This window comes from Haliotis rubra, unplaced genomic scaffold (genome assembly GCF_003918875.1).
Source record: "Haliotis rubra isolate DU_JTF1 unplaced genomic scaffold, ASM391887v1 Scf250, whole genome shotgun sequence".
Taxonomy (NCBI): Eukaryota; Metazoa; Mollusca; class Gastropoda; order Lepetellida; family Haliotidae; genus Haliotis; species Haliotis rubra.
In genome coordinates this window covers 555,391-570,033 of record NW_025766559.1, presented here as the reverse complement: position 1 = coordinate 570,033, position 14,643 = coordinate 555,391, and the positions used below count along the sequence as shown (strand labels likewise).

At 37.6% G+C, this 14,643-nt stretch overlaps 2 protein-coding genes across 4 annotated transcripts in view; one reads left to right on the top strand and one right to left on the bottom strand.

The window, feature by feature from the left end:
- The window catches only part of LOC124279493 (nicotinamide/nicotinic acid mononucleotide adenylyltransferase 1-like), a 55,230-nt gene extending 51,923 nt beyond the window's left edge, over window positions 1–3,307 (bottom strand). For all 3 annotated transcript variants that reach the window (XR_006899384.1, XM_046715316.1, XM_046715317.1), the window contains exons 1-3: window positions 3,160–3,307; window positions 2,641–2,729; window positions 1,213–1,280 (exon numbers count right to left, since the gene is read on the bottom strand). Coding sequence is in view for 2 of the 3 variants with exons in the window: in XM_046715316.1 (XP_046571272.1) it covers window positions 1,213–1,280; window positions 2,641–2,729; window positions 3,160–3,265 (263 nt within the window). In the remaining variant the exon portion in view is untranslated. The remainder of the gene's footprint in view (window positions 1–1,212; window positions 1,281–2,640; window positions 2,730–3,159) is intronic.
- Window positions 3,308–3,474: 167 nt separating this feature from the next.
- The window catches only part of LOC124279478 (nucleolar protein 14-like), a 35,580-nt gene continuing 24,411 nt past the window's right edge, over window positions 3,475–14,643 (top strand). Inside the window, exons 1-4 of the mRNA XM_046715298.1 lie at window positions 3,475–3,581; window positions 8,981–9,183; window positions 9,873–10,007; window positions 10,645–10,780. Coding sequence (XP_046571254.1) covers window positions 9,004–9,183; window positions 9,873–10,007; window positions 10,645–10,780 — 451 coding nt within the window. The 5' untranslated portion in view covers window positions 3,475–3,581; window positions 8,981–9,003. The remainder of the gene's footprint in view (window positions 3,582–8,980; window positions 9,184–9,872; window positions 10,008–10,644; window positions 10,781–14,643) is intronic.

The window sequence follows — 14,643 nt, the reverse complement described above, 5'->3', positions numbered from 1 at the left end:
ATAAACAGTTTTTTTCAATATGGCTGCAGCGGTGGCCATTTTGAAAATCAGAATCAAACCTCTTTTATAAATTCAGGTATTTTCATTAGTTTAAACAAGCACATGACGTTTCAATGAAAGAATGACTTTTGAGGAGATTAGGCATTTTCACAGATGTCAGATAGTTATCAACAGCTAAAAACTAAAAAATGACAATAAATGGAACAATGTTCTTGAGAACCCTGACACGCTACACAAATAACAAATTCATTACATTTTGATCAAGGGAGTTGAGTAATAGCCATAAGGAAGCTTTCAGTGTGGTCAAAGTGCAACCATAGAAAATTTCCAATTAACATTGAAAAAAAACTGTATTCATCAATTAAAACTGCTAACAACACAACTAATTTTATGACATTTTGTTCCAAAAGGTCAAGTTGAGAAATATACCAACTTAGAGAGTTAAGTTAATAAATTCCCTTTACCATAATGCTAGTATTGTAGTTAAATAATAATAATTATAATTCCTTTATATAGAGCCTAGTATCAATCTGACTAGTTGCTCACTAGACGCTGTAATCAGAATCTGATTATTATTACCCTGGATAACCCAAGCTGCCTGTTAGGCGATAGAAGGTTATAGTCACATGACTTTATCCAACCAGGTACACATTTTCTGATGGGTGAACAGAGGCAATTTTGAACAAACTCACTTGCCTAAGGTGAGACCACATGTATCACATGTGCTTCGTTGTGGGGTAGGACTGAAGTCCTAGAAACTCTCAGGTGTCAAGCTGCCAAACATGGTCACCCATCCAAGGACTGTCCGAAATTGATGTTGCTTAACTTCAACTGATTCGTGACCTGCGCTCTACGCACAGGACCACACAGCTGTATCTATTGCTGTAAGCAACTTGATTCTAGACCCTACTTTACGCTGGGGTCTTTTTTTCACCATCTGTCTCAGTGGAAGGCATTTAATTGTATGAAAAATGCTGATGACAAGCAAAGACAACAGAAGTCAAGAGAATCTGAGAAATCTGGAAAAATGATCTGTCCTGGAATGTATTTTCAAACGTGTAACACTGAAATACACAAACACACATACGCTGTCCAACTGATGGATAGATAGGCACAACGACAGCAGATAACCTTTGCTTCAGTCCACTACCAACAGGACTTATCATCAGTAAACATTGTTGATCTCTATCACTATGGCAACCAGACACTCACCTAACCCATTCCAGACTCTTCAATGCCAGTTTCAACATGGCAATCCTGTGCTTGGCTGACTGGAGATCCTGAAGTCAGAAGTTACATGCCGATAAAAACTGACCAAATTGTAAAGAAGATTACACTTGTTTCACTAATCTCCAGTCTGTTTGGACATTGATATAAGCACAATGTGTGTTAGTTTGGTTGAAGGGGTCATTGTAGGCATGGGTACTACAGATACAAACCCCAGGAATGTTTCTGAATACAGAAATGAACCCTTGCTAAATTCTGAATACAGAAATGTACCCTAGTACTGGTCCATTCTACATTGTGCCGTTTATTTGACCAGAACTGCCATACTGCTGTATTAGATGCATTTGACTGTGTTATATAAGAAACGAGCATACACAGTACCAAATATTTTGCGGTACACAATACCACTCGCAATCAGTTCACCGGGAATAACTACATATAGTTTCGGTTTTGGGTTGAGGAATATAGACTCGTCCACCGTTTAGGGTACCGGGTACGTTTCTGTAGTTTGATTTTGTTTAGGGTACATATTCTGTATACAGAAATGTACTTGGTGTACACATCTGTAGTACCTGCATTAGTAGGACATGGTCTTTGTGTTAATAGGACATCATGTCACAATGGTCACAGGTATGCACTAGGTATGCCACGATACATCAATACTTTTTCTAAGATGATACAAGTATTGATACATTCAAAAGTATCGGTTTAAACATGTTTATTTATCATTTACATTTTGCAATTGTAGCATTTTTTTGATATCATGAGAGTTATAAATGATTATTTTTCATGCACAAAGATGGGAAATTAGAACTTTTTAATCTCTGAGAATAAAAATGTTGATCTTTTCATTGACAATAATAAAATATGAAATATTAATGTTCAAAATGTAACTAAATTTACGCAATAATGCCGCGAAAAAACATATCGTGATACGTATCGAATCGTGACATTGGTATCGTGATATGTATCCATTCATTAAACTTAGGTATCGTGACATCCCTAGTATGCACAATGACCTATATGTACCTAAACTTACATGACAAAATAGGATTTTTAAAATACTCATTCTTTGAATGACCACATATTGTTAATACTGTTCTTGCTCAAATTCATAACAAAATTTCAAGTTTAAATGAAGTATTTTTTATCTTCAGAGAGCAAACTTGAATGTTCAGGACAAAAGAGATGTTCAAACAAAAAGTTTAAGAACTTAACATTAACAGACTGACGATCAAATAACTAATTCTGAACACATGGTAATAGTATTTGAGATGCAGAAAACATTAAAATCTGTTATTTAAGTCTTTTCCAAAATGTAATACTAACTACAGAAGAAAATTCCGATGAAACATTTTGGCAAAAAACTTCCAACATAAAAATGTAAAAGTGACATAACCATACTCAACTCACCTTCTTCCCATAGTTATCACTGACAGGAGATATGATTCCCTCCACCACTGTGTATTGTCCTGTCCTCTGTAGGCTGTCTCGAGCTATCTCTGGAATCAGGACAATCAAACAGTTTACCATCAATTACCACTGAATGTTTGTCAATGACAACACTAAATGAATAACATTTTTAAAAATAGTAAAGCTGACAATAACAGAAAATATAAAATTTACATTGAAATGACAGGATCCACACATTTAATAAGCCTTTTAATTAATTAATAAACATTTTACTTACCAAAATAATAATATTAAAATGTTTTTATGTAAATGAACTGAAGTCATTTCATAAATGATTGTTTGCAATAGTTGTCAAGGCTTGGAAATACCTACTTATACCGTTATGTCAGACAATACGTAACTAATTAACATGTACTTTGCAATCTAAGGTCTATAAATAATCATAAACATGATACACAGCGAAATGTAACGGTGTTTTTCATCCAGGATGATTTGTTTCCGAGAAAAACAAATAATTACCGAACATCCTGAGATGCATGTTAGTCACGGGATTGAAAGATCCACACGCTAACAACACCACCTTCGCCGTTGAGGCCATTCTGATACTGGTCGGTCGTGGAAACATTTCCCGTTTTAGTAGACATTGAGCGAAGTATCGTAATACGTCACGTGACCCCACCGGTTGTTGATATATATTAGCAGTATTCTCGTCAGTCTCGGATTGAAATAACCTGCAGTCGTGCTTATTGAGATTTTAACTCACGTGTGATGTATTGCGCGTAGTTAAAATGTTTTGTTTGAATATTTAGTGTAAGTAAGGTTTGAAATCTCGTTTTCAGCGAGAGTAATGGCTGCGCCCATGAACATGTGCGAGTTTGGTTAATGTCGACAGTGATTCCATACTGCTGGCTGCCTACCAAGACGTCTTAATAACACATTTGGTAATTTGAATCTGGAGAATCGGTTGTTGTGTGTTTTGTCCGATGTGTTCGTGTTCAAAACAGACAGTGGAGAATGTGTGAAAGATTGTTTCTTTTTCTTAAAAACGTGGACTTATGTGTGTTAATATTTTGTGGTGTTATAGGGGTACGATTCGCACCAGCTACAAAATGCCTCAGCAAATTTGGGCCAATTTATTTAAAATGATTAAATATATGCCATAAGGGAAAGAGTTTCTTCCGTTCCCCAACTCTAAACCAAACTGTAAACCTAGCCCTAACTTAAATTTTGGACTTTTAATCATTTTGTGAGTTCTCTATGAAAGTTATTTTTAATATTTCTGATAAATGTTCCATTAATACTGAACTCATTAGAGCAAAAGGAATATTCTTGTATAGACAACACTGTAATACCAATTACTGTGCATGTTATCAATACCTTTGCAAAAATTGCAAGTACAAGAATGAAATAAAATGTTTGTATAATCACACTCATACACAAGTATGGTATAACACTTAGCAAAACCAGTGTTTGCCATGACGCAGAAAACCTGTGTATTTGACGCACTAATTATCTCAAATACAGTGAATTTAGAAGCTTGCGTCATTGTTGACACAATGCTACTGGGCCCTTATTTCAGGTAATCTAAACTTTGGTTTCTGTACGATGACTGGCTTTTTGTCTGCTCATTGCTGATTAAATACCTGACCTGCCTTCAAGTGCCTGACCTTGTTTTTAGTGATGAAAGTTCCAAACTGGAGTTGACTCCCAAAAACATGTCCATGACTCGCTCTCATGACACCAGGGAGTTGTGATGACTCCTTAATTTTTATGCCTGGGGCGAACACTGCAAAACAATCTAGAGCTTTTGTTAATCTTGTCAAAATGGCTAATGTGAGGATAAGAACTGGCTATGAAAACATGTTCACTGATTGACATTCAATGCTATGGCATGTTGAGGACATGTCACATGTCAACTAGAGCAGTGTGAATGTATGAGCATTTCAACTCCTTGTAAAACTGATTTTGGACCAAGGGTAAGTCAGTCAGGCACCCCATCAACCCCTCCTACCCTGCCTCATAGCCACAAGTCTTTTGGGTTTTTTTAAAAAAGAATTATTAGCATAGGGACAGATGTTACATATCATAGCCACAAGTTGACTCAAGAAAAATATTCAACTCAGACACAAACATAGCGACACGACATAGGCTACAGGCTGAAGCCGACGTTAAACTTTAAATGATGATGATGAAGGTAATCATTCACTTCTTCCAACTGATGACCATTTGATGACCATCAACTGAACGAAATTTTCATTGTTAGTAAATGAAGGCCAAGAGGCAACCTCAAGTGATAAAGTGTGAAGACTGCAGGACACACAGACTGTGTAGAACTAGAGTGTCCCGAGAAGAAGTATGAGGAAGTGGCCAGCACTGTTTCCCCTACACCCTTTACATGCAGCATCTGCAAAGAGAAACCCAGAGAACGCAGTCACATTGACTACTCTGATGGATCATTTCGTGGACGTGGGGAAAGCATGAGGACAGATAACTGGGACGGTTACATTTATATATGAAGAATATAATATCAAAGTTGACAAAAACTACATTTATAGCATATATTTAATCATTTTAAATAAATTGGGGTATTCTGAGTACCCCTGGGGCAATTTGACCAAATTTGCTGGAGCATTTTATAGCTGGGGCAATTCGACTAGTACCCATAGGCATTTTAATTGATATTGTGTCAAGAGTGCAGCTAACTGCAGTTAACTGGCTCATGCTAACGACTGTGTTTCTTGCTCAATTGAAAGATTTTATCTCTCTTTGACCCTCAGGTATTAGTTGTGATCCCCTTTCCGATCAAACACTGTGTACGATTATTATAGTGATTATGGTCAGCTACCTTTCTTGGATATTTACGGTCCTTTGAGTTGGGCACTGGACTAAACACAATCAGGCCCCGATTTCTCGAAACAAACTTAAGTCTGAGTGTCTGAGTTTTTACTCAAATAGAGAAAATGCATTTAGCAGAATGAACTGAAACTGATATTAAACTCAAACATACTAGACAATTTGAGTTTGGTGGATGGATTACTTAAAGAACCACTAAACTTTGTTTTTTGTTACTCTTTTAACCATTACATATGAAAGATTTGTTGTTAGTCTTATGCGGAACACCAAATTTATTCTTTAAAAACTTGTGGTTAATTAATACCGAGCGATTAAAAGTGGCCAAAAAGTCGCCTGCTTCCCTCTCGCCCGCCAACGAAACCACAGACAGGTTACGTAACTCTGTCGCCAGAGCACTGCAGTGACGTCATATGAGGAACGATTTTCAGTTAGTTGTATAGAAAGTGTGTAGCACGCTCATCATTTGATGATTTCAGCGACATGAACGGCGACATGCCCGAATCGTTGCTTTGTCGTCAATTGCTCCTTGGGGTCGGGTGATGGTGTCACCATGCACAGATTTCCACGGACCCCCGCAGTTCGTGCTAAATGGGTTATGTTTTGTGAGTCGCGGCGGCGTTGTGGAAGCCTAAAGCGATATCTTACTTGTGTTCAGATCGCTTCACGGAAGTTAAAGAATCAAAACTACTTACTAGTTATAGTAAAATATGTATATGATTGATGACCATAAAGATTTTCCATGACACAACTTGTAACATAACGATTTCTTCCTCGGAAGTGAGGTTGTGGTCGAAGTAACAATAATATTGTAAGTAGTATTATATTGACACCCACCTCGCTGCCAGGAGAGAAATTGTTATGTTATCGCTATGTCATGCAAAATCCTATTGGCCACCAATAAAATACATATTTTACTACCAGTAGAAAGTAGTTTTGATTTTGTAACTTCGGTGAAAACAAACCTAAATAGCATTTATCCACAGACTGGCGGATGTTCCCGACAGAGGCCGCCATTTTGAAAATCGAAAAGTCTGTTAGAATTAATGAGATTATAGTTTGTTTTCATCAAGTAAAAAATCAAAACTACTTTCTACTCAGTAGTTAAATATGTATTGGAATAATAACCAAAAGGATTTTGCATGACACAACTTATAACATAACGATTTCTTCCACGAGGCGAGGTGGGGGTCGAAGTCACAATACTGCGAGATAAATTTCTTGCTACATTCACATGGTTAATGTCCACTCACCAGTATGTAGATACTAGTCAGTCAATGCGTCTTTATATTTGGTCTTATAATCCTAATTAGTTTATTATCATACTTTTATGCATTTTGAAACTAAATAAAAGCTGACGATCTGCTGATACTTATAGTGAATTTATAACAGAACTGTAATATCTAGACATTTTATAGTTTGCCAATGTGAATCATAATTCGCACACACACCCTAGTGTATATTGTCTGTCTCATTACACTTCACGGCGAAAACAATGATTCTGTTGAATGCTACGACAAATGAATAAAAACAAAATGCAAATATTAAAATTAAAACAGATTAAAGTTATAGGAACAATATCAGGCCATTACCTTGTTTGAGGAATGTATCCATCAATATCCACAAAACTGTTCCAAATGATGTGTCTTTTAACAGTTTAATATACGAAAAAGTGATAAATCTTTTCAGGTATTGGTGTATAGTCTCATTGGTCACCCAAGATAGCACACCTGGCAACTAATTGCATAATGTCCGCCTTTCATTAAAAACAGTAATTTAGTTAGCCAATAATGGGCAATCAATCAATGTATTGCCGGTTAATCCTTTGAAAGAAGGACGTTGTTTTTACGCGAGACACCGACACGGCAGAGTGTATTCAGTATAGATTAGTAAATCTACATACATAAACACTACCTTTGACAATTCGCTGTGTAAGATAAAAGTAATTAATCAATCAGCGTGTTATCGGTTAATCCTTTGATCGATGTTTATAATGTTGAATATTTACTCCAGACACAAGAAATGCCAAATGGGAACCTTTGTCGGTAATCTAAGTGTGTTACCACTAATTATACCTGTTATAAATTCATTAGCTGACCATCAAGTGAATGATGACAAATAACATGTGTAGGTTTATACCACCTAACACGGGTTACAACAAGGGAGTATTAATTGCTGTATTGCATGTGAAAACTTATGGGCCGACACTGTTTTGAGAATACAAACAGATTTTTTACATGACATGATTAAATATCGAGGTAAAAACACAGAAATGGGATCAATTTGGATCAGTCATTATACAAATAGGGCCTAACGACACCAATCAATTGTGACAGAAGCGTCTATGAAAACAAGTTGTAACTCGGAAACTAGGCAAAGCAGGAGACAAAATTAAATGACAGTAGATTGTGAGAACATATAGCTTTCATTTTCCACAACAATTGTCACGATTTCAGGTTTATACAAGCCTGTAAACAAGATAATTTACCCCTAAAATGTAGATGAATTCTGCATCGGCCCTCAAAGCTATTCCTCATATGACGTCACAGAGTCGCGCCGCTCTGATTGGTTGAAATTTCGTTCGCGGGTGAGAATTGTGCACTGTTGTCAAAAAGGTCGATTTAAGTCAATTAAAGGTCGAAATGAGTAGTTTTAATGACGGGGTTTCACTCATAACGATGCCAGTTAGTGATTTATGTATTTTTAACCCCTAGGGTTTATGTGACCTTTAAGTTGTTTGGGCTTTTTTATTTTAAAAATGCAGTTGAGTTAAAAATTCAGCAGTTTCAAATTGTCAAACTCAGTTTGAAATTTGAGTAAAAACTTAAGTTTGTTTCGAGAAATCGGGGCCAGATGTTTTACAATCGTTAGTGTTAGGTTCTCCTGTATGAATCTAAGGGCTAGTTGTGAGAAGGGTGTCTACTTAGTGCCGTATCTCATTTGGTAATAAGTAAACCCAAAGCAGTTTGAGGAAACACTGTTTTTGTCAAGCTTCAAGTTTCACTGTTAATGTCGCTACTGTCCATGTGCTGAAAGGTAAACAATCTGGTTTAGGTACCTTGATGAATTGTTTGTGAAAGCATCCAAGGTCCCGTGAACCTCAGCTTCAAGTGAGTTCAGTTCTTCATGGACTGCAAACTGAATTCTAAAAGCCTGCGCCCAGCAAAGTGCATCAGTCCATTTGTTTCATATTCATATTGCAGCATGATATGTAGTATGATGTTGTAGTATCATGTCTTGTAGCTTCATTTCAAAGAGTGTTTTTATGTTGTTTCATCATGTGGTACATGTACTTAATGGGGTGGTGGGGTAACCTAGTGTTTAAAGTGTTCGCTCTTCATGCTGAAGACCCGGGTTCAACTCCCCACATGGGTACAATGTGTGAAGCCCATTCCTGGTGTCCCCTGCCGTGATATTGCTGGAATATTGCCAAAAGCAGTGTATAACCCAACTCACTCACTCACTGATGTACTTAATTTTCTGATTACAGTTACTTCAGTTTACTTTTTCAAAATGGCAAAGAAAAAGAGAGTCATAGCTGATAAAGTGAGAAATAGAAAGACAGATGGACAAAAGAAGACAAACCCATTTGAAGTGAAAGTCAATCGACAAAAACACCAAGTACTGGGAAGAAAGATTGCTAAACATGACCGAGGTTTACCAGGTGTATCACGGTCGAAGGCTAACAAACGGGTAGGTAACCAGGTTTACAAGGTGTATCCCGGTCGAAGGGTAACAAACAGGTAGGTAACCAGGTTTACCAGGTGTATCCCGGTCGAAGGTGTAAAGGCTAACAAACGGGTAGGTAACCAGGTTTACAAGGTGTATCCCGGTCGAAGGCTAACAAACGGGTAGGTAATGATGTTTACCTGGTGTATCCCGGTCGAATGGCTAACAAACTGGTAGGTAATGAGGTTTACCTGGTGTATTCCGGTCAAAGGTTAACAAACTGGTAGGTAATGAGGTTTGCCAGGTTAATCCCGGTTGAACTATCGTGTGGTCAGGTTTGCTGTCTTGGTTGACACATGTTTATTGTATCCCAAATTTGTAGATCGATGCTCATGCTGTTGATCACTGGATGTCTGGTCCAGCCTTGATTATTTACAGCCTTGATTATTTATAGCTGGAATATTGCTGATTGTGCGGCATTAACCAACCAACCAACCAACCAAATATTTCGCAAAATGTATTGCAATTTTTCATCATACAGCTTATTTGCTGTTACACAGTCCTACAAGTGCACACTTGTGCACACAGTCCTACAAGTGCACACTTGTGCATGTATATTGTTACATGAATGCAAAATCAAGACTTTGAAAAGTCACAGTCCATTGAAGGAAGGACTATTTTCTCTGAACACCTGGTGTTGGTACTTTTTTCAGCGTAAGGAGACACTGCTACAAGAATATGAACAAAGATTCAAGGCGAACAAGTTGGTGGATCGACGTTTTGGGGAGAACGATACCAGCCTCAGTGTGGAGGACAAAATGTTGAAGAGATATGCCATGGAGAGGGAGGTAGGGGGCATGAATGATGCTGAAGAATCTACCTTTTATCATGGGTATCTTCCATTTTTTATCAAAATCTTATGTCCAGTTGGCACCCATTTGAAATAACACCTTTTCCCTCTCTGAAAATAGGGGGCGATAGCGTAGCCAAGTAGTTAAAGCGTTCGCTCGTCATACCGAAGACCAGGGTTCAATTCCCAAAACGGGTACATGTGTGAGCCCATTTCTGGTGCTTGCCATGATATTGCTGGAATATTGCTAAAAGTGGCGTAAAACTAAACTCACTCACTCACTCACTGACACAAATTAATTAATTTAATTTTTATACATTAGTTTGTGATACAAATCGTTATCCACATGATCATCCACCTGATCTGGTGGGTTTGTACATGCAAACTAGACTTTGGTCATTTCAACACTGGCTATCAGCACTCCATGTACACACATGTATAGGCTAATGGAGGTAATGCTAAATTGTTTCTAAAAGGATTTTATAGATGTTCAGTATGCATGTTTCTAATATCATATATTTGAAACAAGCAAAACATTTTACCCAAGCAGAATGTAAGAGGACCAATAAGCATAAGAAGAAACAGGAGTCTCCCATGGTTTGTTGTTATGGACTGAAATGTTGCTCTATTTTCAGAAACACACAGGTGGGAGTAAATTTAACCTGAATGATGATGAAGAACTGACCCACTACGGACAGTCATTGTCCGAGATTGAGAAGTTTGATGATCCAGAAATCAGTGATGAAGATGAGGATTCTGGGAAGATTGGAGGTACTGCCATCTTGACACAGATTATTAGCACTTTTATTTGTATGTCATTTATATGCATGGGTGGATCTGGGGTGGGGTAGGGTGGTGGGTGGGGGTTGGTGTTCCCCCCCTTTTGAAAATGACTTAAGACCACATTGAAGATTTTTTTGTTGCGTTGGCGGAGCCAAGGGGGGCTTTCAAAATTCCTGGATCCGCCCATGTATATGTTCTGTTTTTAAATCATATGATGAGCATGTTTTGTTTTCAGATAAGCTGGGTGATTTTCATTGCATTTGGCCTGCCTTCTACATGTTTTGTGCCTAGTTACATTACTATTATAAAAATCTGTGGGCATTAGCATGTTTTACGCTATGATGCATTGCAAGTCAGCCCCCAGAAGTAGCTGTCTGTACTGTCAGGGATGAAAACTTGCAGATAGAAACTGTAATCATGACCCAAGACTGTCTGATATAGACACACTTGTGTTTGATTTCAAACAAGCCCAAACAAAGTTTGATATTTTAAAGCCTTATACTGTGTCACATATTGCATTTCTTCTGACTGCTCTCAAAGTTAGTGGAAATGAAAATTTAGACCGTGTATCTTTCGTGTTTCCAGCATCAAAACATCTCACCCAAATACAATCCATTCATACTGGACCCTTTCACAAGCTTGCAGCATGCTCTGAGCAATCCCTGTGCTTCAACCAATTCAGTCATTCTCCTTTTCCTAAATTTGTAAGAAAATTGTATTTTTGAAACCATTTGGGGACTGAAATGTAACCACGGTAAAACCGTGCCAGTTTACACTTGTCAGAGGGCTGTAAGTTGTCAGATTTCTATTTTGTGGAAGCTAAGGTGGATGAGTGGGTTAGATCGCTGACTTTGTGGTCCTTCCGAGAGAGTGGGTCCAAGATGGGACTCAACACCAAAAGTATTAGAAACTGTGTTTTGCTGAAAAAGTGTAATCCCAAGTATGACTCATGTTGCATGGTAACATATACAATCATTTATGCAATATGTTGTTGTTTTGTCAATGGAAGCTTTAATATTGTCAGGTAGATCCACACAGCTCAGGTTTTATTACAAGTCAGCCCCTGGTCTCCCTAGGGCTCCTTTTCAATATAAATGGGCTTGTTTGTTACTTTCAAAATTATATATATTCAGACACTAAACCTTAGTCTATGGGAGATCTACACAGTTCAAGTCTTATTGCTAGTCAGCCCCCAGAAGTAGCTGTCTGTACTCTCAGGGATGAAAACTTGCAGATAGAAACTGAAATCATGACCCTAGACTGTCTGATATAGTCACACTTGTGTTTGATTGCAAACATGCTTATCATGTCATGCCAGGGTAGTGTTTGAAGTTATGTATCTAATTAAGGTCTTTGATCTGTTTTGGGAACAAGTTCAGTTTTATCCTCAAAGGAAGTTTACAGTAGCCCAACTAATGCACTATAGTAGCCTAACTAAAGTTTTTCCCTAAAAGTGTAACCATGGTAACATGGGAGCCCTATGCCTTCAACCAATCCGGTCATTAACTTCTTTGGGTATAATTGGCGAGAATATATATTTGGGTAACCATTATGAGGACTAAAGTGTTACCATGGTAACATGGGAGCCATGCCAGTTTACACTTGTCAGAGGGGTATACAAAGTGTGTGATCTAGGCTACTAATTGCCAGACGTCCTTTATTGTGGAAGCCATGGAATCTGAGTGGCGTAGATCACAGACTTTGTGTGCTGACGATAAGTGTGGGTTCAAATCCCAGATGGGACTCAACCCCAAAAGTACTTTGCGAGAAAGTGTAATCCACATTGAATCATTTATGCTTTAATATTGTCAGGCAAAAACATCATGCTTCTATAGTGGGAGATCTACACAGCCCAGTTCATACTGCAAGTCAGCCCCCAGAAGTAGCTGTCTGTACTGTCAGGGATGAAAACTTGCAGATAGAAACTGAAATCATGACCCAAGACTGTCTGATATAGACACACTTGTGTTTGATTTCAAACAAGTTTCAACCATTTCTAAGCTAATTTACACAGATTTTAAATGTTGATTAATGAATAAAACAAATGGTTGCTGTCAAAGGTTCAGTTGCAATTTAGAATCAGATTTGGGACATGGTATATTTGTTCTTTTAAAGAAATACATGAAGGAAGAAATGAGCAGGAATAATGTTCTTGTTATTACTTGAAGTGACTCTATTAACATGATGAAGATGTTATTCATGTTTAATTTGCTCTCTGATTGAGGCCAAACAAAGTGACTCAATCATTCAGTTACAGCCAATGACCTTTTCATGCTGCAGATAGGTTTCTATGGCAACTATCTCCCTCTGTCAAAAATACTCCTCCAAGAAATTACCTGTAAATGTAGTAAATGATTTCCTGATTTTATCACTCAGAGGTAATTTTCTTGGAGGCAACTTTTCTATGTGAGCAGTTACTGTGGTTACCATGGTTACTTGTGCAAGGCGAGTTTACATCTCAAATTCATATTGATGACCACCAGATGGCAGCAATTGTTATCAGTGGGATGTGATGACGTAAAGTTTGTCATCATGATGTTGTTATACAAACAGTCATACTTTTGTGGCCACCATGATCATTAACGTGGTGAAACGTTACATCGTTTATATAATATGTTGTTGTTTTGTCGTGATAGAAAGAATCTTGGATTATACAATCAGGCAGATACATCATGCTTCTATACTGGGAGATCTACACAGCTCAGATCTTATTGCAAGTCAGCCCCCAGAAGTAGCTGTCTGTACTATCAGGGATTAAAACTTGCAGACAGAAACTGAAATCATGACCCAAGACTGTCTGATATAGTCACACTTGTGTTTGATTTCAAACAAATTTAAACCATTTAAAAGCTAATTAACACAGTGTTTTAATGTTATTTAATGGAGAAACCAAATGGTTGTTGTCAAAGCTTCTATTACAATTTAGCAGCAGATTTGAGACTTGATAATGTCAAGCAGATACATCATGGTGTTTTAGTGGGAGATCTACACAGTTCAAGTCTTATTGCAAGTCAGCCCCCAGAAGTAGCTGTCTGTACTGTCAGGGATGAAAACTTGCAGATAGAAACTGTAATCATGACCCAAGACTGTCTGATATAGACACACTTGTGTTTGATTTCAAACAAGTTATGTATCAAATTAAGCTTGAAATTCAAGAGGTCCTTGATATGTTTTTTAACTAAAGTACTGTCGGAAATAGAAAAAAACTTTTTTTTCACATTTATATATACAAGTTAGGTAGTTAATATGTGAAAGTGTGAAATATCTGTTGAACTAAGTTCGGCCTAACTACAGTCTCAGTGGTAGGGAGATAGGAAACGTTAAAAAAGGATTTTACTGAGGAGATATTAGTGTAAAAATGAGCAATGCGGGCTTTTTCAAAGTCTGAAGAGACTTATTTGAAGCAGACCATGGCTTTATGCAAATTATTGTGCGATGATATTGTATAACAAATGACACTTTTGAATGTCCATTTTGAAATTAGACTTAGCTTCATAATAAACGATAGCAGACGTAAAAAATATCAACTTTAATACTGAACCTTTTAAGGATATAGATACCATTGAGTCTCACTATCCCTATAAAAGAAACAGGCAGGAGGGGTCGTCTCAAAAGCAAAACCAAGATGGGTGTTGCTGATGGTAGTTGGGGTCGGGCTTGGGGATAGAGATATAAGCTAAGATTAGATAATCAGTTGAGGCATATTCAATACACATGAAAAAGCATAAAAGATATTTGAGATGACCCCTTGTGTCTGTGGGCAGCACGTGCATTTCATGCCAAGTGAGTTGACTGTCCGTCGTCATACCTGGCTGAGCGACCTAATTCCATCTATAGTCTGATCTATTGTT